The sequence below is a fragment of the Giraffa tippelskirchi genome, chromosome 4 (assembly GCF_054371585.1).
Source record: "Giraffa tippelskirchi isolate mGirTip1 chromosome 4, T2T-mGirTip1v1.2.pri, whole genome shotgun sequence".
Lineage (NCBI taxonomy): Eukaryota > Metazoa > Chordata > Mammalia > Artiodactyla > Giraffidae > Giraffa > Giraffa tippelskirchi.
This window is the reverse complement of record NC_137278.1, coordinates 201,061,549-201,082,630: the sequence shown is the minus strand read 5'-3', so window position 1 is coordinate 201,082,630 and position 21,082 is coordinate 201,061,549. Positions and strand designations below refer to the sequence as shown.

Here is a 21,082-nt window from a genome sequence, read left to right as displayed (position 1 = left end):
GCCCCTCTGTGACTATATGGTTTCCTCCCACAGACACACTAATTAGCCCAACAGAGGAATTAGGGTATTTATCCAGAAGAAACACAAGGAGTTTATAGGAAGATGAAGGTCTTTCATCAGACAGGACCCCCGCTCTTCCTACAGTGTGCCCGTTGATGCACCAGCATCTGATTCTGGAAAAGGCGAGAATTGCTGGGGAGTGTCGTCTGGGCAATGCCTGCTTAGGGGCTAATCTTTCCTGCCTACACCTCCGCCAAGGCAGAGGGGAGTCACTCCCCTGGCCCGCCACGGTGACCTTGTAAGAACAAGAAGACAGGGAAGACCGTGCTCCCGGATCTGGGGAAGGTGCCAGGTCTTTCTCCTTGCAGGAGGTTCCTGACTCCAGCGGACGAGGACAGCATGTTCACCCTGGACCACTTCCCTCTGTGGTACCGCCAGGCCGCCGAGCATCCTCCCGGGAGCATGGTCTTCAATCTCCGCTCAGCAGAAGGACCAGGTAAGCCACGCCCAGAGCTCAGCGGCCAGGGCATCCCCGCTCCCCCCAGGGATACAAGACAACCATCCAGACCTTGGGGTCCACTCCCCACTGGTCTTCACCTGCACCCAGGGAAGGTCTTTTCATTCCCTGGTCAGCAGTCAATGATACCATTTAAAAGCTAGAACAAGGGAGAGAGGTTTGACTCAAAAGTCAGAAAGGGCTGGATTCCAGCCCAGATTCTGCATAGGAGGCTATTGGGGCAGTTGGCCTCTAAGAATTTTCTATTTCTAAACCTCTGAGTTTCTCTGACAGATGCTCATACCATGAAAGGAACAGATTTTATTCCACAGTGGGGACGAGAGGTCTGGGCTGTCAGCATCTCCCAGGAGGGCAACCCTGAGCCCTGGCCAGCCCCTTGGCCACTTCCGGTAATAACAGGGTACCTCCTGGCTGCCAGGTCACCAAGGGCTGAAGGGCCTGAGGAGGGTGGTGAATGGGCCTCAGGCACCAGCCAGCAAAGGCCTGCTGGTCCAAGGGCTGCAGGGGTGGGTTCAAAGCTGCAGCCCCCAACCCCTAACCCAGCCCCCACTGCAAGAGATGGCCCAGAAAAGAAGCCAAGCAGCTTCAACAGAGCCCCAAGCAAGCCACACAATGTTCAGGACAGACTGGACCCTGGAAGCACAAAAACTCACTCTATCGATTCGCACTTGAAGAGCCTGTGGTCCAGAGAGGGTGCACGAGTCCCCTCTGGGGCTCTGGCCCTGCACAATGAGCGAGAGGGCCCAGAAGTATCCATGTCCACCAGGCCGAGTGAGCCGAGAGGGCAGGAGGGGAGAAAAGGGGAGGAGGCCGGCCGGGGGTCAACTTGGGGTGGAGGCTTGTCCTCCCTCCAAGGTGCCAGTCCACCACCACTACCCTCAGGCAGCCCAGTGGGAGCTGCCCCCATGGAGCTGAGGGCTGGGGAGGCCCGGGCCCCTCCTGTGGCCTCCCTCCAGATGCCTTTCTGTCCATCCTCCAATCGCGTTACCGAACACTTATCCACACATAGCTCATCTGGTGTGCATGGCCTCTTCTTACACAGGATGAGTCTGAGGCTCACCAGGACCACACAGTTGGGGGGAGGAGGGCACAGGGCCAGGGTCTCACCACACTTCACTGTGCGTAAGGCGGTAGTGGTGCAGGAGGGAGGCTGTGACCCCATGGAGAGCCCACGAGAGGCCCCTTCCCTCATGGAGCCCAAGCCTCAGCAGCACCTCCTTCCTCCTTCCCGTACGTCTACAGCAGGAGGTCCGTGGGGTCCTCAGAGGTTCTGGGCCCACACTCTGCCCCCCTCCACAGGGTGATAGGCTCCCTCCTGCCCACACTGTCACCAGAATGGGCCTGCTGGTAGCTTTGGGTCAGGGGGGCAGGAGGGCTATGGGCGGAACTGAGTGCAAGGGGAGGACGGAGAGTTGGGGACCAGCAAGGGGACCCTCATACATTCCCCACCCCCTGCAGAGAGAGAAAACAACCGTTTTAATGGGGGACCCCAAAGAGGCAGGCGGGGTTCAGCTGCAGGGTGAGGGGAGGCCCGCCTCCCCAGGCTGACTCTCAGCCCTCCGCCTGGGCCCGGGACGAGCCCGGCCTGAACTGAGCTGTTTCTTGCAGTCGGTGCTAAGACTGCCAGCACAGAGCCGGGTCTCGCCAGAGCCCTGGCGGCTCAGGCCTGTGGCCTCCGTGCCCACAGCCACCCTTCTGGGGCCAGCCCCAGGCCCTGCCTCCACCCCCTGGTAGCTGGCTCATGCAGCCAGGTGTGTGGCTGGGTAGCTGCCCGATGACCCAGGTGCTAAGACCTCCAACATCCCCAGAGACCATGTCATCAGGGCCCCATCCCTCACGCAGGTGTCCCTTCCAAGCCCATGGAGCACACACAGTGAGTCTGTCCTAGAAGGAGCCTGAGGTCAGGGGACTCTGCGGGGGTCAGATCCTCCAGACATTTCTAGAAGCAAGCAGGGGAAGCTGGCTTCCGTTTTAGAGAAAGGGAGGGAGAGAAAGGGCCACCCATGCAGAGACATGTGTTCCCTTGTGTCTTCATCATAGTGAATTCCTAGACCCCAGGACAACCTTCCGTAGAGTCAGTTCCTAGAATCAGAGTGATTTTCTGTTTCTGTTGAGATACTTGGTCCCAGCAAGGTGTGATGGGTGGTGCTGGCCTGAAAACAGTAAATAGGAGAAACCAGTGGTGATTTAAGTTTCCTCACAGGTGACACTAGGAGTCTCATGACCTATTTGTTTCAAGCAGTGTTTGATGAAAGACATTCTAACAGGAGAGCATGTGATAAAACCATACCTCTTTCTCGGGAATTTTAGTGAGGAACTTGACCCCGTGGACAAGAGTGCCCTGAAGAGCAGGTCCAGGGACGTGAAGTCCAGGAGCCATGGGTGCGCTCGTCCACAAACCTCAGCGCGGAAGCTCTGTGCGGATGCAGAGCTCGAGCTGGTGCCACGCCTGGCAGCCTGGCTCTCCCCGGAGCTGGGGAGGCACCTCCAGGGGGGCCCCGGAGCCTGGCCGAGTCCCCAGAGCACAGCTGCCAGGCAGGCGGTGACGTGGAGGCCCCCAGGGTTTATGGGGGCTCCGTGGATGTGTCAGATGCCAGCCGGCCTTCTGGGCCCCATGTAGCCCTGTCATCTGGCTTCCCGAAGGGGCTGTCATTGTCACCTTGACTCACGTGACTGATGAAGGACAACCCAGGGTCAGCCAGCACCTTGTCGGGGAACACACTCCATCTCCTGCTTGACAGGGTGCTGAGATGCCACACAAGTCCCTGGGTGGGCGCCAGCGGGGTCCCCAAGCTCCAGCGGGCAGCTGCAAGCAGGCCAGTCTGCAGTCGGGGACCTGGTGATGCTAGACCGTCCAGAGGGACAGGGACCACCTGGTAGCTTCAGAGTTGCACGGAGAGGTGGGCGGCATCCCACCTTTAGGGCACATGTAGGAGACACTCGACAAAGACCAGAGGTGGGTGGTACCAGGCAGTCCCCAAGAAACCCCCTATTTGCTCGGGGAACATAGTGTTTACTGGGCTCCCCAGCCCGCCCCACCCTCGGCTCCTCCTCAGGTGCTGAAAATGTGACTTGGCAATTTTTCCCCCAGAAAGTCCCAGCGAGTCTGCGATGGTGACGGTGAGCACAGCCATAGCCGTGAGCGTGGACAACAGAACAGCCATCGCTGCAGGTAGGGGCTGCCCTGAGGCTGCGAGGCCGGGTGGCGGGGAGACAGAGTTGAGAGCAAGGCTCAGGTGTTGCAGGAGGCCCTGTGTGTGGTCTGTGAGGCCACAGTCTGTACGGATGAAATGTGGAGCTGGGGAATGAGGGGAGTCTTCCTCAGTCGTTTTGTTTATAAAACCGTGACTCCTCAGATCTAACAGTATTCATGCATAAAGTGAAGTCCAGAGAGGTTAAGAGATATGCTCGAGGTCACCCAGGACAGAGACCACCCAGACCTCCTTCCCACCCTCTGTGTGTTGCTCCTGCCTCCACTGTCCATCAAAGGGAAAAGGGGGCTTATGACTCAGACCCTGAAGTCTGAACCCCTACGTGAGTCCAGTGTTTCCAAGCCCGTTCTCATCCAGCCCTGGGGTGATCTCGTTTGGCTCCATTTTACAGATGAGGAAACTGAGACCCGGAAACATCATTTGCCCAAAGACTCACGGCTAATAGTTAATGAACTAGAATTTGAGCTCAGATCACCTTTTGAAGGCGTGGGATCACAACCCTGTGTTGCAATTGGTGACAAAATCCACGAGAGCACCCAGGGAGACTCGCAGGCCGCCCCAGCTTCTTGGAGCCTAGGAAGGTCCTTGGTTCCTTTGATAGTTGTCTGAGAGCCATGAGGCCTGTGTGATGAGGGTCCTGCATCCAACCTCCATGGCTCAGACTCTGCCAGGTCCTCAGGGTCTCACCACCGTGGGTGCTGGGGTTGGGCACCTGCCTTATGGGAGACTCCGCAGCTGCTGCGGGCCAGCACTGGGAGGCAGGACCCTCGCACCTTCTCCCCCAGGCTGGGTGCAGGGTGAAGCCCAGGCAGGAGCCATCAGGCAGGCAGGCTGCCCGCCCCAGTGAGGGCACAGTGTCGCCCACATCTGGATGAAGCAGGAGCGAGTGGCTGGGTCTGGTTGCTCGGCACCCTCATTCACAAATACGTGTGTCACGGGTGTCCTGAGGCTGTGCAGCAGGGCATGCGGGAGGGACTCGCTCCGTTCCTTTCCGTCCTTCACCTGGGCTGCTGATCCCAGGCCCTAGTGACCATCCTGGGTCGCCGGCTGAGTCTGTGGCCCACCTGCCTCCTTCTATGACGTGGTCATCTTGGCTCCCGCACACCTGAACGCCAGGTGAAGGGAAGGCACGGGGGGTCAGGCTGCTGGCTGTGCTCTCCTGCTCTCTCCAATTATTTGATATCATTTTTAACTCAGTGCTGAATTAGAGCCGGGAGGGGTTGCCATGGAAACCGTGTCCGGGTGCCTGTGGTTTAACTTGCTGCAGACAATCGCTCTGACGCTCCGGAGGAGGGAGGGCACGGATGCGATAGGACGGGGCTGGGGCGCGGAGACCTTTCTCCCTTGATTATGTTTCTTTCAGTCTCCTTTTATAATTTCCTCTTCCTGGCCTGTGGTTCAGCCTCCCTGACCCCTTGAGTGCGGTCTTGGTGGTTCCTTCCCTTGTGTACATGTGAGCGTGTGGTGACAGGCGGGCCGCATGCCCCATGTCTGTGCAGGGGAGGAGGAGGAAGGACAGCCTCAAGCCCCAGCCAAGAGCCAGGCAGGTGGACGAGGAGGGATCCTTTGACCACTAAGCAGCTGTTTCTCAAGAGTTGATGCAAAATTTCTAGGAATGTACCGTTCTGATCAGGATCAACTATCAAGTCTCTGTGAGTGCCAGGCCTGCTTGGGGAATATCGAGAGCATCATGTGCGGCTACCATCATCTGCAGCTGTGTCCCCAGCACAGTGGCTGTGGTCGGAGGGTCTCTGACTAGACCTGCGCCTGTGTGAGCCCAGCAGGCCTTCAGACCTCATGTGCCCAGAACAGTGCAGCTGTGTGTTACCCACACCTGTGCGGGCTGCAGGGGCCTGTTCTCTGCCCCCACAAGTGCTGGTCTCTCAGCTCTGCTGTACCGGTCAGGGTTACAGGGGGACACCTCCCCCTGGTTACCCCAACCCAGGCTGAGGTCCAGCTGGGACCTCTCCCAGTTACCCCCTCCCCAGAAGGAGTCCAGCTAAATCCCTGGAACAGGGGCCTACTAGTTCTCTTCTCCCTGGGGTTTGCTCCTGGCTCACTGGGCTGGGGGGCGGGGGCGGTCACCCAGTGGAGGGCTCCCAGTTAGGAGAGAATTCCGTCTTGGTCTGAAGACTGTGACCTGTGTAGCCCAGGCCCACCCAGTCAGCCAGAGGCCAGTCAGGTGAGGTGGGTCACTTGGGCGTCAGGTGGACGGCCCACCTGGAGGCCTTGCCCTCCCGCCCACCTCCTTTCCGGTCCATAATTCTGATCCTGTGCCTGCTGAACCCTTAGGAGAGGTCGTCTGTGTGAGCCCCAAGTCCTCTCGGCCTGTCCCTGGAGTCAGTCTTAAAAGCATAGGATGTTAAACAGGGCACCTCCTGCAAACCCAGAGACCTCCCCGAGGCTGGTGAAACCTGGTCCCCTAAAGTGCCCTTGGTGAACCCCTCTTCCGTCATGCAGCAGGATCCCTGGGGCACAGGTGCACCTCCTACCCCACGGTGTCAGCCCTCAGCGGCAAGGTGGCCGGGCTCACGGCAGGGCTGATGCAGACCTGGGTCTCTGTGCTCCCCCACTGCCCTTCCAAGGGTGCCCCAAAGCCAGGCCTCGGGTGGGAGTTCCCATCCACCTTAGGGGATTGGGGACACCCCATGCCCCTGCCTGGGGACATTGCCCCAGCTCCCAGTTCCAGGCTCGCCTCCCGTCCAAGGAAACCAGGAGGTATATAGGAAAATACAGTCTTTATTGGTCATCTGAAACAACAAACCAGAAATATAATTTTGCCTTTAAAAATCTGTCTCAGGCTAAGACTCCACCACTGACAACGCCCAGCCTCCCCTCACTCCCCGAATCCCCAGATTCGGTGTCAGCCAGCACCTCAAAAGAAGGAAGACTGTGGCCAGCCGGGTGGGCAGCCTGCACTCGGCACCCCCGTCCTTGTCCTGTCTCCGATCTGTGTTCTGGCCACCCACCCCCCTGAGACCTCCCGTCTCAGAGCCAGAAACCAGCCTGATGGCGCCTGACCCTCCATAAGCTGGGGGAGGCTGGTGTCCTGCAGAGAGAGCCCCAGACTCACCTCAGATCACACTGACCAAGGAGGCAGACCTGGGCAAGGAGAGCACTGCCTCCTCCTGCCCCAGCCCCCAGCCTCGGTCCCTTTGGTGGTTTGGGGGTTACGGGTAGAGAGAGCAGGCTCCCAGGGCCGTGCTCTGGTTTAGGCCCCAGTCCTGGGGCTGCAAGGATTGTGGGAAGCCAGATGGAGTGGACAGAACACTGGGAAAGGGATCCCCCCCAACTACTGACACCTCTGAGCAGAACGCAGGCAGCCTTTCGCTGCTCCTGGCATCTGCTTGGGATGTGCTGGCAGGGCAGTCACAGAGTATGAGCCAGTCCCCCGCCCCGAGGTCACAGGCCCAGGGATGCTGAAGGTGGGGGCAGGGGGATGAAGGTGCAGAGCAACAGTTCTGGGGCTGCAGACTGTGAGAGTGGGGGTGCGGGTCCCCACAGGGCCTGGCAGGGATGTACTTCGGCAGCGCTGAGGACAAGCCTGGTCAGTGGTCTGTACCTGGACAACCGGAGGCCCGCCGTCCACACACGTTGCAGCCTCCAGGCTTCTGGGCCGGCGGCATCCCCAGAAAGCCCAGCAGGAGAGGTGTGAGCGGGTTACCATGGCAACGAGCAGCCTCATCCAGCAGCTCCACCTTGGCCCTTGGAGAGGATCTGAAAGGAATCCTCGTGCTGTGGGTTTGGGCTTCTCTCCGTCAGCTGCGGGAGGTTGCGTCAGCAAGCAAGAGGTTGCGTGGTCTGGGTGCCAAGACCAAGGGGGAGGCCTGGCTCCGCTCTCTGAGGTCCTCACATGACTGAGTGCAACGCCAAGCAACTGGGAGAGTAACCAGTGGGGAGGTCAGTAACTCAGGGCCTGGCGGTGTCAGCCAGGGTGTGGTGCTGGGTTTCCAAGCGCTGGTCCCAATGGCAGGGCTGGTCTGACTGCACGTTGGTACCAGCCACTGGAAGCTAGGCCCAACATCAGCCCAGCTCAGATGAGAGTCCTAGAAAACGGCCCCGCGCCCCGGATGCAGGCGAGATGAGTTGAGCCAGAGGTGGGGAGCATCACAGGCTGTGAGCTGTGACTTCAGGGAAGGCTGAAGGGGCATGGGGGCGCCGGGCCCAGGAGCCTCTGTGGCACACCTGTCCTTTCTGCCCACGGTCCAGAGCTCTGGGGGGCCCGGGAGGAGCATCAGCACACGCTGGTGGCTTCCGGAGGCTCAGAGTCCATGGAGGCTGGGAGGAAGGTGGAAAGGGGACGGCAGAGGGAGAGCCAGCATGCTCCCCCACCCTCTTGGGCTCTCAGGCCACGGAGGAGATCTGCTTCTGGTCCTCATGCTCGCCCTCTGGGTCGCCCATGAGCGGCTGGCGCTTCTTGAGCTCACGGTGGTACTTGGCCATGAGAGAGGCGTAGATGCAGCCGTAGGCAGCGGCCACCACCATCATAATGCAGACCACGCCGCAGACCACGCCCGCGATGATCACCGTGCCGATGGCCCGCCGCACACTCACAGGCCGCGGCCTCTGCTTCTGGGGGCAGGCAGTGCTGGGCTCAGGCTCGGGCTCGGGGCCTGGCTTGGGCTTGGCAGGCTCCGGGCTGACCTTGGTGCAGGGCGGCCCAGGGACCTCCTGCCCGGCTGAGCTATTCTGATCCTCCAGCTGGGAGCAGTAGTTGAACATCTCCATGGGGACCATGCGCATGTCCTTCCCCCTCAGCTCCTTGGGCAGGGTGCAGGCCAGCTGGTCCAGGCGGCCCCCTGCATCAGGAGAGAGAAAAGGTGGGATGAGAACCAGCAGTCCCTCCCCCAGCCCCAGGTCCCACGTGGAGGGCCCAGGAGGACCAGTTTCCACCAGCAAGGCAGTGAGTCCTGCAACCACGGCAGCAGGAGAGGAAAATGGGGGACTAGCATGTATGAAGCCTAGAGCCAAGGAGGCAGGTACACATGATGGCATTTAATCCATGCAGAAGCCTTGTAATGTGGACAGTGTCCTTGTTCCCATTTGATAGAGAAGCAAACAGACATCCCCACGTTGCCTGCTCCCCAGAGTCAAAACAGCCACCCCCTGCCCGGTGCTCAGGAAGGAGGGGCCAAGAGCCCTGCCCAAATGCAGTCCATACCCCTCCTTGCCTGATCCCCGCTGACCCATCTATAACCCTGATCCCTGCTGACCGGTCTGTAACCCCCGGCACCGTTCTCCCCAGCGTCTCATGCCCCCGGCTCCTCCCGTTCACACCAAGGGCAGAAGTCGGAGCCACACTCCTCCAAGAGGGACCTTGGTCCCTAAGGTACCTCCTTGGAGAAGGGAGAGGAGAAGCCACAAGAGTGATGTACTCCTTAGAGCTACGGTGGCCCCGTCAGTGCCCTGGCTGCAGCACCCTGAGCGCAGAGGCATCTTGTTAGGGGACTCCGAAGACCCCCGAGGGCAGAGGAGGGGCCAGAGCCAACGAGGGCATGCGGGCCACAAAGTCTGCCCAGGCTCACCCGAACGACGGCCAAGCCAGACTTGACCTGGGGGAGGCGGGTGCAGAACACAGGTGGGGTGAGAGGAGGGGAGCTGCCCAGACACCCCCTTTTGGCCTCTTTCAGTGTCTGGAGACCAAGATGCAGGCACTGCCTGCCCCCGTGGAAGGGCCTGGGATCCTGCCCCCCATCCCTGCCAGCGCCCAGCCCAGCCCAGCCCAGCTGCCACAGACTCCCTACACAATAGACATCAGTCTTTCCCGGGTGCAGGAAAAGCCTAGGTTCTTTGTTTTGGTTTGGTTGGCATCTTTTGGAGGCAGGCAGGTTGGAAAACAGCTCTACCAGTGAAAAGTCCCTAAAATGCACATTCCCCTCCGTGCTTTTGACTTCCCAGTGACCGATGACCGTCTGAAGGGGCAAGGACATCCCCTGTGGATCACACATCGGTCTGGTTGTCCAATCCCCTATGCCGCCAACCGCCTGTGCAAGGCTTGCACCCAGTGAACTGTGTCCAGGGCCTTTGTGCCAGCGGAAACTGGCCATGGAGATGGGGCAACCTCACCTTCCTGCTCCAAAAACCTGAGGTTGACTCCCTCCTGGCCACGTCATCTTGAGCAAAGTACCTAAATCACGTAATCACTCACAAGGCTTGATTTTTGTGGCTGTCATAAGAATGACCATCTCAGCTGCTCTAAGGGGTCAAGCAGGTCATGGGTATAGAAAGATACTTGGAAACTGGAAACTATACAAGTGTTCATTATTATTTCTCCTCTCACAAAAAATGGGAGAAATTACCACAGTGACTAATATTTTATGGTACTTGATCATTTGTAAAATGTTTTTAATTAACTAACATATGAGAATATTAGGCAAATAATGAGATTGTGGAAACACTTTGAAACAAAAGGAGTCAGCTTGATGAAAGCGTTAGAGTCCTTTTCACATCAATTCATTCATTCAGCAAATATTCTTGGAGCCCTACTTCGTGCTGGGCACCAAATTGTGTCTAGTTAAGCCTAGTTAAATATTATGACTTCCACCAGCAAGCAAGTGGACATATAAATGAGTAAGCTTTACTGCAGATCCACTTTACACTGAGCACTTTTCCAGTTACTTTCCATGTGTTTCCGATTTAATCTGCACAGGGATTCTCTGAGGCAGATATTGTTATTTGCCCCGTTTCACTGATGGGGCACAGCCACAGAGGCTAGCCTACTTTCTCAAGATCACACAGCTAGTAAGTGGCAGAGCCACGGAGCCAACCCAGATCTGGCGCTTTTAACCAGGAGGCTTACATTTTTGCCCTCCTGTCCATTTCATTTAATCATTTTGAAGCTTTTTCTAGGACTTGCCCGGGGTTAACGAAAGGAGGAAGGGAAGGAACTGGAAACCAGAGGCTTTGGGCTTCTTAGCCAAAGCTTTGATAACAGAACTGCTTGGGAGGAGGAGTTGAGATCAGCGTCAAAATGAAAATGGGATTGTGCCTGTGGATCTGAATTCTACTCTACCTCCCGAAACTGTGGGTGTGTAAGAGGTGGCTGCATTATTCAGAGGAACAAGGGTGGTTTTAATCCTTCCCCTCTACCCAGGCCTGGCATGCCCAGGGGACAGTTACACTGTGTGTTCAAGTCCGTCCCGAAAACCTACAGAAGGGAGAGCACGTGTCAGGGAGTCAGTCTAGAGGGAGAGAGGGCAGAGAAGGGCGGCCGGAGCGGAGGGGACACGGGAGGAAGGGGCAGCACCAGCCCCTCTGCCTCCCCTGCACTCACCTCGGTAAGAGAACCACTCAAGCCAGCGCTTGAAGTCCCGCAGGTGGCAGTCACACTCCCAGGGGTTGTCCGCCACCTGCAGCAGCTGCAGGCCGGCCAGGGGCTCGAAGGTCCGGCGGTCCAGGCTCTGCAGGCGGTTGGCGCGCAGCGACAGGGAGCGCAGGGCGGGCAGCCCGTCGAAGAGGCCGGGCGGGAGACGAGCCAGCCCGTTGAGGGACAGGTCCAGGTGACGCAGGCGCGGCAGGGGCTGCAGCAGCACAGCGTCCAGGGCCCGGAGGCTGTTGTTTCGGAGCTGCAGCTCCGTCAGGTTGGCCAGGTCCCCGAAGGCCGCGCGCGGCAGCCGGTCCAGGAAGTTGTTGGAGAGGTCCAGCCGCTGCAGGCCTGACAGGTTGGCAAAGGCCCCGCCAGGCAGGGAGCGCAGTCTGTTGTTGAGGAGCAGGAGGCTGCGCGTGGTGGCCGGCAGGTCCGGGGGTAGCGCGGTCAGGCCCAGGCCGCTGCAGTCCACCTGCAGGCCGCGGCCGTCACACGTGCAGGGGAAGGGGCAGGCGGGGACGGCCTCCGCCGCGCACAGGGCAATCCAGCAGGCGAGCCCTGGGGGACAGACGGGGGACAGAGAGACAGACGGTCACCGTCTCCTCCCACTGTCCTCTCCGTGCAGGTCCCAGCACGGGGCCTTGCCAGGATCCCCGTGGCCCACCCACAAGCGTGCACTAATGTGTCCCGACCACATGAGACAGAACTCAGTACCCGCAGCACCCCCACATGAACAGATCCCGTGTGGTGGGTCCCGTCGGGCGCCTGGGCCCCCGTCACGATAGACACTGACACAGCAGAGGACATGGGGCTGTGAGGAGACCCTCCATGTCCCTCTCCAGGGGCACTGCCGTGGGAAGGATTCTCTTCCCTTCTCTCAGTGCCCACCCCCCATACGCACCTAGAGCTGCACAGAGAGTAGGTGGGGGCCATGCTGTATGCACCAAGGGGCACACCAAGCCACCCCTACCCCAGCCTGCAGGAATCCCAGATTCAAGACGGGCCAGCACCTCAGGGTGAGGAGGGAGCCCCGGCAACCAGTTTTCATCCCGAGACCGCTGTGGAAATGACGGGGTGAGGTGCCAGTTCCCCCTCCATGCAGAGGATGCTGGGGTGCGAGCTACACAAATCTTGGGCCCGGACACGCCCCACATCTGTTCTCGCTCCATAGCCAGCCTTGCCCTTAGCCGGGGGCTCCATCCCCAATTTCTGCAGAAGGAATTCAGTGGCAGCGCTCCTCTCATGGTCTCATGGTTTGCCCAGAGCCCTTGTGGCGGGGCTGCAGGGGAAGGGGCACTCAGAGAACAGCCCCTCAGGGCAGCTCACTCCGGGGTCCACCCTTCTAAGAGTGAACGCAAAGCCCCCTTCGCTGTCCTCCTGGGTGTCCCTGTAGGGAGGAAGGGACACTAGCCAAGCCCGGAGGAAGGCCCCAGCCACGGAGTGAGGGACAAGTTCAGACCCACTCTGGCCACTTGGCTCCACTGGTAGGGGCAGCACCTCCCTGACCAGGTCCAGGAGGGGGTGGCTCTGATTCTGTGTCCAGCAGGGGTCTGGTGTCTGGTGTCCCGAAGGGCAGGGTCTGAGGGAACAGGAGAGGACTGCACCCCCTTTCCTGGAGGGTCAGTGACACCTGAGAGGCCTGACCAGGCTGACACCTGAGCCTCTCTGTTCTCAGGGGGGAAATGAGCACAGGTAGGGCTGTGGACGCCAACTGGAGGCCCTTCCGGCCACCCGAGGTCACCTGCTGGACTGCTGACCTGTCGCCCTCTGAGCTGACTGCGGTCAAGTCAGCCTGCCCAACTCCCCCCGCCCTGCCACTCGGAAGTCAGCCTCCCTTCCTTCAGGCCCCACTTTCCCCCGAGAAACATTCAACCCATCTGGCCTCCCCACTCAGAAGGACCAACAGGACTAGAGGTCACCGACCCCCCGCCCCAAGAAATACAGGCCAGTGTGAAAGCTCTGGTGACAAGAAAACGGAGCCGTGTGTTGCGAGGTGTTGAGTGACTCTAGAAGGAGGCTGAAAGGGGAACTGGGCGTCTCGGGGCTCAGCCGCTCTGCATGGTGAATAATTCAGCTCGCCTGTGTCGTGGGGCAGTGGCATCTCAGGGCTGACCGGGCGCCGGCAGGTCAGGTGGAGGGACGTCCCCCCGGGACGGTTCTTACCTCTAACCCCGTAGCCTTAACCCGTCAGTTGTGCAAGAATTCCAAAGGCTTCCTTTGCCTGACAGCTCACTAGTCTCCCTTGCGGGAAGTGGGCGGCCTCGATTCCCCCATATACAGGGGAGGGCCTGGACCACACCCCTGAAGCTCTTCCAGCACCATGTCCCCAGAGCCCACTGGTTCCCTCCATCTTGGGGCCCTGAGAGTGGGCTCCAGGCCCACTCAGTCTGCAGCCAAGCAAGACAAGAGGTTTGCCATTAGAAGAGGGAGCTGGGGCCCCTGGGTTCAGGAGCAGACCCACCTAAGGGGACAGACCTGCATGTGGGACCCCGCTCCCAATCCGCCCACCACAGAGCTCAGAGGTGGCTCTTCTCTAGAACCATGGGCAGGGTTGGTGACGGACACCCCGGCAGATGGTCCCTGAGCCCTCGCTAGCCCTGATGCCCAACCTCCCCCTACTACCCACTCACAAGAGATCCGCCTCCACAGAGCTAGCCAGGTCCTCGGCTCAGGGCGGCCGCCCGGGGCCAGCATGGTGGCTGCACTGCTGCGAGGCCCTGCACCTCCGAGGAGAGGAGCCCCCCTCCGTCCACTCGTTCAGTCCTGAGAGAGAGGGAGAGAGAGCTGATCAAAGCGGGTGTCAGGTGTTCCAGCCCAAGGGTTGTGGAGGGGGCCGGTGTCTCTTTACACCCCTCTCCTGTTTTTCTCAGTTCTGATTCCCTGGCTGGGGGAGAAGGAGAGGGAGGGGGCTGAGAAGCCAGGAATCTCAGCCTCCCTGCATGAGTCAGGGTTCGTGCAGGGGCAGGCAGGCATCCCAGGAGCCCTCAGATGGAGCCCAGACGGCACTGAGCTCCGGGACAGGAGGTTCAGGAGCCGTCCATCACCCCCTGCCCTAGCCCCCATTCTCTGCCTGCCCCTTCTCTTTATCTCCCTGGATGATCTCCTGAACGTGTTTGGAGTCATATGGCCTCCTCTTGTGTACAGGCCTCCCCCACGTCCCAGGTGCCGAAAGCCAGGGCTACCTGGCTCCCCACCCCACTGCACTCTTACCATGGCCCCCAGGAAGGCAGAGACCAGGCCCAGCACAGGGGCAGTCGGTGGGTTAGCCGGTGGGTGGGTCGCGGGAGAGGCCCAGGCCCTGCTTTCGCCGCGGGGCAGCCCCCTGCTTTCCCTCCACACGGCCTCCTAGTGGGGGAGCAGCGGCCGTGCTCCGTCCTCCGCCTCCGGCAGGTCTGGGGAAAAACTCATCAGTTCAGGGGCTTGTGCTGCAGTAGGGAGACAGGCGGGGCAGAGGGTGAGCTTGCAGGGCCAGGGACAAGGTGGGGGGCTCCGCCTCCCAGGGGACCTGATCCCACCCCAACCCAATGGCACAGGCCCTCCCTGCTTCCCTTCCGATGGGGCCAAGGGCCCCATCACAGCTGGGCCTGGCGCCAGGTGGGGAAGGCCAGCCAGGAGGGGGACAGCGATGCTGCTTGCAGAGGGTGGCCACGGGTCCCCCCCCCTCCCCGGTGGCTCCAGGTTGCAGCCTCCCGCTCCCCCTCCCACAGCCAGTTTAATTCTGGGAGCCCAGGAGCCAATGGCAGAGCCGAGCAGATGCTGAGGCGGTGGGAGGAGCTGTTGGGGGCCTGCTGAGCCCTGGAATCTCATCACCGAGCAGGGCTTCCCTCGGGCACCAAGGGCCTCTCCCGCCTCCTCCCCTCTCCGTAAAGCTGCCAAGCTGCCTCCTGGCCCTGCGAGCCCAGTCAGAGCGCAGCGCCTGCGGGTCCTCAGCAGTGGCCCAGGCAGGGGTGCCCACTCAGCGTGGGGGGCTGCTCAGGATGGGGGGCGGTAGGGAGGGGACCACTGGGAGGTGCCTGGCTCTGGCTCTGGACTTCAGCCCCCATCTCCTGCTCTGGAGGGCTCACAGTCTCACAGAGGCTGCAGAGGAGGCATGCTGGGCAGATGTGGGGTGAGGGAGCAGCCTTGAGGATGGACCAGGGTCCTGGACTTGACGGTGGAGGAGCAGGTCAGGGGTCATCTCTGGATGCCCCCCCACCTCCCAGGGCCAGACCCCATGGGATCCTGGCTGAAACGCCCAGGCCAGGGTGGGCTCTCTGTTCAAGTCTCTGTCAGCCGCTCTGTAAGTTAAACCCCATCAATTCTCTGGGTCTCAGTCTCATCTCGAAGGCGATGAGCAAAACACACTGCCCTCCATGAGATCAGTCTAATCATAGGAGGCGATTTCATGTCTGCTGAACTCAGGACACGTTGCCTTGGAAAACAGTCTAGGTGATTCCAGGTAGACACCAGGAGACTGCAGGGCCCCCGTCCTCCCCAGGGAGGGGTCAGCAGCTTACAAGCCTGGCCGCTGACCGCTCTTTCCTGCCCTCAACCTCACACCTCTGTTCCTGAGCCCGTGCCAGGCCAGCAGCTATCACATGGAGGTTGCCGTGAGCCGGGCTCACACACAGCCTCTGGACCTCCATCACCGAGGTCACTGTCCACCCTTTTGGCCTCGACCCTCAGAACAGCCCCTCACTGCTCCCGCCAGCAAGGACCCTCATGTCAGCAGCTCGCAGCACCCATCCGGAACCATGTGGGTCAGCGGCCACCCAGACTTAGAGACGAAGACCAGCTAGCCTGGTCACACGGCCGGCCAGGGACAGAGGCCCACTCCCTGGTGACGGTCCCCGGCAGTGGCCCCAGGGAGGAGGCATGTAGGTGTGGGCTGAGCAGGGTGCACACACGCTCCCAACATGGCACGTGGTGAGACAACCCCAGAGAGCGTGCAGCCAGGGCACATGCTGACACGCACATGCGTGCACTCATGCACCCTCAGATGCCGCCCCTCCAGCAGTTCCCGAGTGCTCCCACCCCAGCAGACAGGTGCATGGGGCGGCAGGGGAGGGACCACCGGCCTCGAAGCAAAGTCAAGAGAGGCCCCTAGGGGGCCCTTCCACACTCAGACCCACCCACGGGTCTTTCCAGCTGCCATGGGGAGGCAGGTGGCGGAGAAGCCTCTCCCCCAAGCCCAGGCCCCATGCCCACCTGGGCTCATCCCCGCCTCCCCGTCCCACCCCGAGAGAGAGCACCTGTTCATGAAGGTGACTTGAGGGCAGGTCCTGACACCCTGCCCCCTGCATGAGGTGCATTAAAGCCAGCCAGGTCCTTTAAAGCCACCGTGTGGGGGGAGGGGATGCTGGTGGCCCTGGGATCTCCAGAGAAGCCTGACAAGAACAAGCCCCTCCCCAGGTCCATGGGATGCAGACTGTACTCCTCCTGTCTGCCTGCCCAGAAGCACCCCTCAGGGGCCCCGGAGCCCAGCACTCTGCCCTCCGGCCCACCTCCAATCTGAGGACCCCCTTCCCCCTCCCAAAACCCAGAAGCCTTCAGCCTCGTTAGGAAAGTGTGACCTACATCAGGAAGCCGGGGCACAGCTGCTAAGGCAGGCGCTGGCCACTGAGGAATAAATTCACACCGTCTGGGAGGGGAGACCCACCCAGGTGGAGAATGGAAACAAGTGAGGGTGGCGGGGTCTCCAGGCTCCAAGCCCTTCAGCCCTGTGGGCGATTTTGTCCAGTCCAGGGACAGGGACACAGAGCGGAGGGCAGACCGGGTCCTGCTGAGAGAATCTGGGTGGAGATAGGTCAGGAGCTGAGAGCCAAGTGCCCCGAGTGCCCACCCCAGAGCAGAAACAGGGGCTTTGTGCCCCACCCAGCCCCCCGCTACTCAAGAGCAGTCCAGGTGTCAACAGCACCAGCCTCCCCAGAGACTTTCTAGACCCAGATCAGGCTGATGGGGTTGGAACCCCCCTCTTACAAGATCCCAGGCAATTCATGTATCTGGTCAAGTTTGAAAGGCCCTGGACCAGGTCACTCCTCTCCTGGGGTGCCATGTCAGGGGCCCGGGAAAGCAGGGGGCGGTGGGGGAGTGGTAGGGGTGCTGGGAGCATCATCTCCTTCAGGAAGGCTCTGGACTGGGGAGACACGTTACCATAGCCACAAGCAGCTGTGCGTGGTCCCCGGTCCCCCAGCTATTCCCCAGGCTGAGACATGCTGTCAGCCCCACTTGCAAATGGGGGAATGGAGGCTCTGGAGACTCAGTATCTTGTCTCGGGTCAGGCAGTGGAAGGTGGCAGGCTTGCATCTGAGCAGTCCAGGGACAAGGCTGCTAACCCGGCTGTCTTTGCAGTCCTCTAGGCTGGTCCTGCTCTGCCCTGCTTGCACATGGAGGCTGCCGGAGTGGGAGGCAGGGGGCAGGGATACGCTGCACCCTCTAGGGCTGCCCAGCTTCACAGCTGACCCTGTGTCTCCTCGTCCACAGTCTCAGTGTACCCGATGCAGTTGTTCTTATCAAACTGGTTGCCCCCTCCCCGATGCCCTTCTTCCCAGGGATGCCCATAGATGCCATGGGGAGAGTCTTGGGGGGCAGGGGTCTTCCTGGGGGCCGTGGGGAGGATGCTTTCTAGAACCCCTGCAGCAGGGGCTGTGCACTGAGGTGAGCGAGTGGGCCGGGAGCTCCAGGGAAGCTGCGGCAGGAGGTGCTGATGGGCAGGAGGCGGCAGCTGGAGCAGAAGGGCCCACGTGCTCCCTCCCAGCCGCGTGGGGGGCCAGAGTCCCCTGGAGACTCAGGAGCCGGCGCCTCACCTAGCCCCTGGAAGGAGCGGCCTGCCGTGTTCCTGCCTCCTGCAGACACTCAGCTTGGGGGGCCTCCGATCTCTCTGTGCTTCTGCACCCACCCCCCCTACTCCTCCCTGCAGGGCTGGCTCAGTCTCCAGTTAGAAACCTCCAGCACACATCACAGGCCTGGCGTCCACGCCCCTCCTCTCTGCTGCCCGATCACGTCCATCCCCGAGTCCATCCCCCTGAGGCCTGTCCATCCCGGGTCCATGCCCCACATCCAGCAGCGCCCACTGTGCCTTGACTGGCACGCCTGCCCCTGGGACATCAGGCCAACCAGCTACACACCCTCTCCCCTGGATCTCCACCCCAGAATGAGACTTCTGCACCCTGCGTTCTGCGGAGAGGTGAAGGTCACAGAGGCGAGAAGCTGGGCTGAGGCCACTGCCCAGGGCCCCGAGGGCAGCGCCCTCCTTCATGCCCACCCAAGCCCAAAGGCCCCCCGTAGGCAGGGCCAGGGTGCCCACACTGAGCCCTGAGGGTGGCACCAGGGCTGTGCCCTCCACCTGCGGCTGCCGGTCTGGCCTTCCGGGCCCTTCCCACCTCTTCCCCGCCCGGCACCCGGAACACACGCGGCTCAAGCAGTGCGGAAGCAGGTTTTTTTAAATCTCTAAATTTGTTCTTGGAGGAGACAGCCTCCTGGTTCATTTTTAAATGCAAGTCCCGTTTTCATCCCCAACTCCCTACAGCCTGGCTTCCTTGTCAGACACTCCCGATCTCAAGCAGACCCTCTGGGAAGATGGACATAAAGTACCCCCACCCCTGTCACTTCTCACAGGAGTTGCTCTTGGGAAGGCTCTGGACCAGGCTCAGTGGTGGCCTCTGGCAGGCAGGGGATGAGGAGGTCTGATCTGTGTAGTGGAGGGGAGAGACCTCCCCTGGCACCCCAACCTTTACAAACCCCCTCCCAGCCCCTCAGCTTGGGGACTGAAATGCGGGCAGGGTTTGCTTGCTTGGCCCCAGACACAGCTTCCAGGCAAACGCAAAGGAGCCAGATCGGATCTTAAGAAGCCTCCCCCTCCTCCTTCCGCCACCCCCGGCTGGCTTCCCTGGTCTCCCTCTTTTGGCAGAGCCGAGCCTGTGCAGTGGGGAGGGGGGATCGCTGTGGGTTTCCCTCCCGGCTGGACTCCTCCGCCTGTCTCCACATGCTCAGCCTGCCCCCCCAGCACCCCAGCCTGTGTAGTTATCTAAGCTGCCGGGTGTCAATCTGAGTCAGACCAGGTGATGCCCAGCCGTGGCCTGACAGCCAGGTGCCAGCCTGCCCTGCGCCCACCCCAGGCAGAAGACAGCAGCTCAGGGAGAGGACAAGGAGGCCCGGATGCCTGGTCAGGGGGCCTCTGTCCGGCACTGTCCTGTCCTGGCCGCTCCTAAGCTAAGTCCACCACCCCTCCCAAGGCTTCCTGACCCCTTTGTAGGTAGAGGGGGTGTGCATCTGGGGGACTCCAGCCTCAGCTTGGTTCTCGGGGCCCCCACCGGGCCTGGGTGGGCTGAGAGCTGATCCAGCGCCTCGAGGAAGGGCAGGAGGAAGGACTGGGAGGCTCCCCTCCCTCGTCCATTCCCAGCCACGCCCCCCAGGAAGGATCCGCTGGAGCCTGGGGACTCAGGTCCAGCTGGGGAGGGCTCCCCTGCACCCCCATCCAAGGGAAGCCTCCTGGGGGCCAGCACCCCATGCTGAGGGTGTCCTGTAGAGAGGTCAGTCAGCCCTCTGAGGTCCAGTGCCCCAGGCTGTCCCCTACCCCACAGACGTCCGCTGTGCCCCCTTCCCATGGCACCCAGACCCCAGGGCTGTCTGTGCCGAGCTGGGCGTGCAGGTGTCCCAGGGCCCGCGGCTGGCACCCCGCATGCTGCAGGGATGGTTTCTATGCCACCGGGCCTGTCGTCTGGCCCCGTGGCTGCCTCCTCCCTCCTCCTCCGGCAGAATCCTGGCTCCTGTCCCCAACACCGGGAGGTCAGAGTTCCCTGTGCCCTTCAGCTGCCCAGATGTCCGGTCCTGAGTCCCGCCCCAGCCCCAGCCATTGCCCCCAGGTAGGAGGCATAGCAGCTGTCCCTGCAGGCACAGAACCCAGTAAGGATGGACTCGGGCCCCAAGCCCAGCTCCCGCAACGCCCCCCCACCCCGCACCCCCGCCGAGCGCTCAGCACTCACCTTCGGCACGAACAAGCCCCTTGAATCAGTGGTCTGAGCCGTCCAGCGAGCCCCTCCTGGAATTCCTGGAGGAATCAGACAGCGGCACAGCCCGATCCCCAGCAGGACCTGGGTCCCCAGCAGGACCCGGCAGCAGCGCACCGGCGGGAGGGACGCCTGCGGCTGGCTGCCTCCTCCTGGGGCCAGGGCTGCCGGGTCAATGACACACAGAGGAGGAGAGGGAGGGACAGAGGGAGCCGTGGAGAGGGGCAGGCGGGGAGGGGCGCGCGTATGCGAGCAGAGAGCAGCGGAGTGACAGCGGGGGAACATCCGCGATGACAGCGACAGGCGCGCACACGGGAGGCGGGCGCACGGGCGGGCTGGCGCACACACGGGCGCACACACACCGGAGGCGCTCACCCTTGAAACGCTCCCATTTCAAGGGGGAGATGCGGCCGGCTGTGAACTCCAGGGGTAGGAGCGCTGTTTACCAGCCACCCCCCCACACACTTTCCCTCCCCTCCTCCACAGGCTTTCCCGCCCTGGCTGCCCCACACACAGCATCCTCTGGCTCTGTCCCCTTTCCCCTTTCCTTTGGGGACCGAGCGGCAGGACCCAGAGCACAGAGGGCCCCCGGGAAGCGAAGCGGGAATCTGCTCTGAAGCTGTTTGGAGGTGGGGGCAGTATCTCCCACCCTGCCTGCAGGAAGGGAAAGCTGAACCCGGTCTTGGTCAAAGGAAGACCTTCCGGAGGGGTGCACGAGGGCCCATTTGCCTGAGGTCCTCTGGGGAGGGGCCCCAGGGCACACAGAGCCAGTGGCATGCAGACACAGAGGTCACTGAGCGTCCTGACCCTAGACCAGGGCTATCTGGGAAGGGAGATGCAGGCAGGCTGGGCCGGGGCCTGGGGGCAGGTTGTCTGGAGAGCCCTGGGGTGAGCCCAGAGGAGCAGAGGGGCGGGGGGGGGGGGCCAAACCTAGCCCCCTCCCCAGCCTGGACCTCTGGCTGGATGGGGAGAGATTGACATCAAGAGCTCAGAAGCCTCTCTATCAGCCAATCAGGATGGAGGCATTAGAGAAATCGATATTCCAAGGGAATGCAGGGGT

The 21,082-nt window shown here is 61.3% G+C and overlaps 2 protein-coding genes across 2 annotated transcripts in view; one reads left to right on the top strand and one right to left on the bottom strand.

Moving 5' to 3' along the window:
• Positions 1-21,082, top strand: part of CACNA2D4 (calcium voltage-gated channel auxiliary subunit alpha2delta 4) — a 66,931-nt gene that overhangs the window by 32,348 nt on the left and 13,501 nt on the right. Inside the window, exons 23-24 of the mRNA XM_081589897.1 lie at positions 369-500; positions 3,619-3,689. Coding sequence (XP_081446023.1) covers positions 369-500; positions 3,619-3,689 — 203 coding nt within the window. The remainder of the gene's footprint in view (positions 1-368; positions 501-3,618; positions 3,690-21,082) is intronic.
• On the bottom strand, positions 7,915-13,729 carry LRTM2 (leucine rich repeat transmembrane protein 2). The gene is made up of 3 exons (XM_081587505.1): positions 13,666-13,729; positions 11,003-11,593; positions 7,915-8,528 (listed from the first exon to the last, which is right to left on the bottom strand). Exons 1-3 carry the CDS (start codon positions 13,727-13,729, stop codon positions 8,074-8,076), a joined length of 1,110 nt encoding a protein of 369 aa, XP_081443631.1. The 3' UTR covers positions 7,915-8,073.

Coding starts and splice junctions, on each gene's coding strand:
- LRTM2 (XM_081587505.1), bottom strand. CDS start 13,729: ATGCTGGCCCCGGGCGGCCGCCCTGAGCCGAGGACCTGGCTAGCTCTG. Junction 11,594..13,665: donor TCTGTGGAGGCGGATCTCTT/GTGAGTGGGTAG, acceptor TCTGTCCCCCAG/GGCTCGCCTGCTGGATTGCC. Junction 8,529..11,002: donor TGAGTGGTTCTCTTACCGAG/GTGAGTGCAGGG, acceptor CTCCTGATGCAG/GGGGCCGCCTGGACCAGCTG.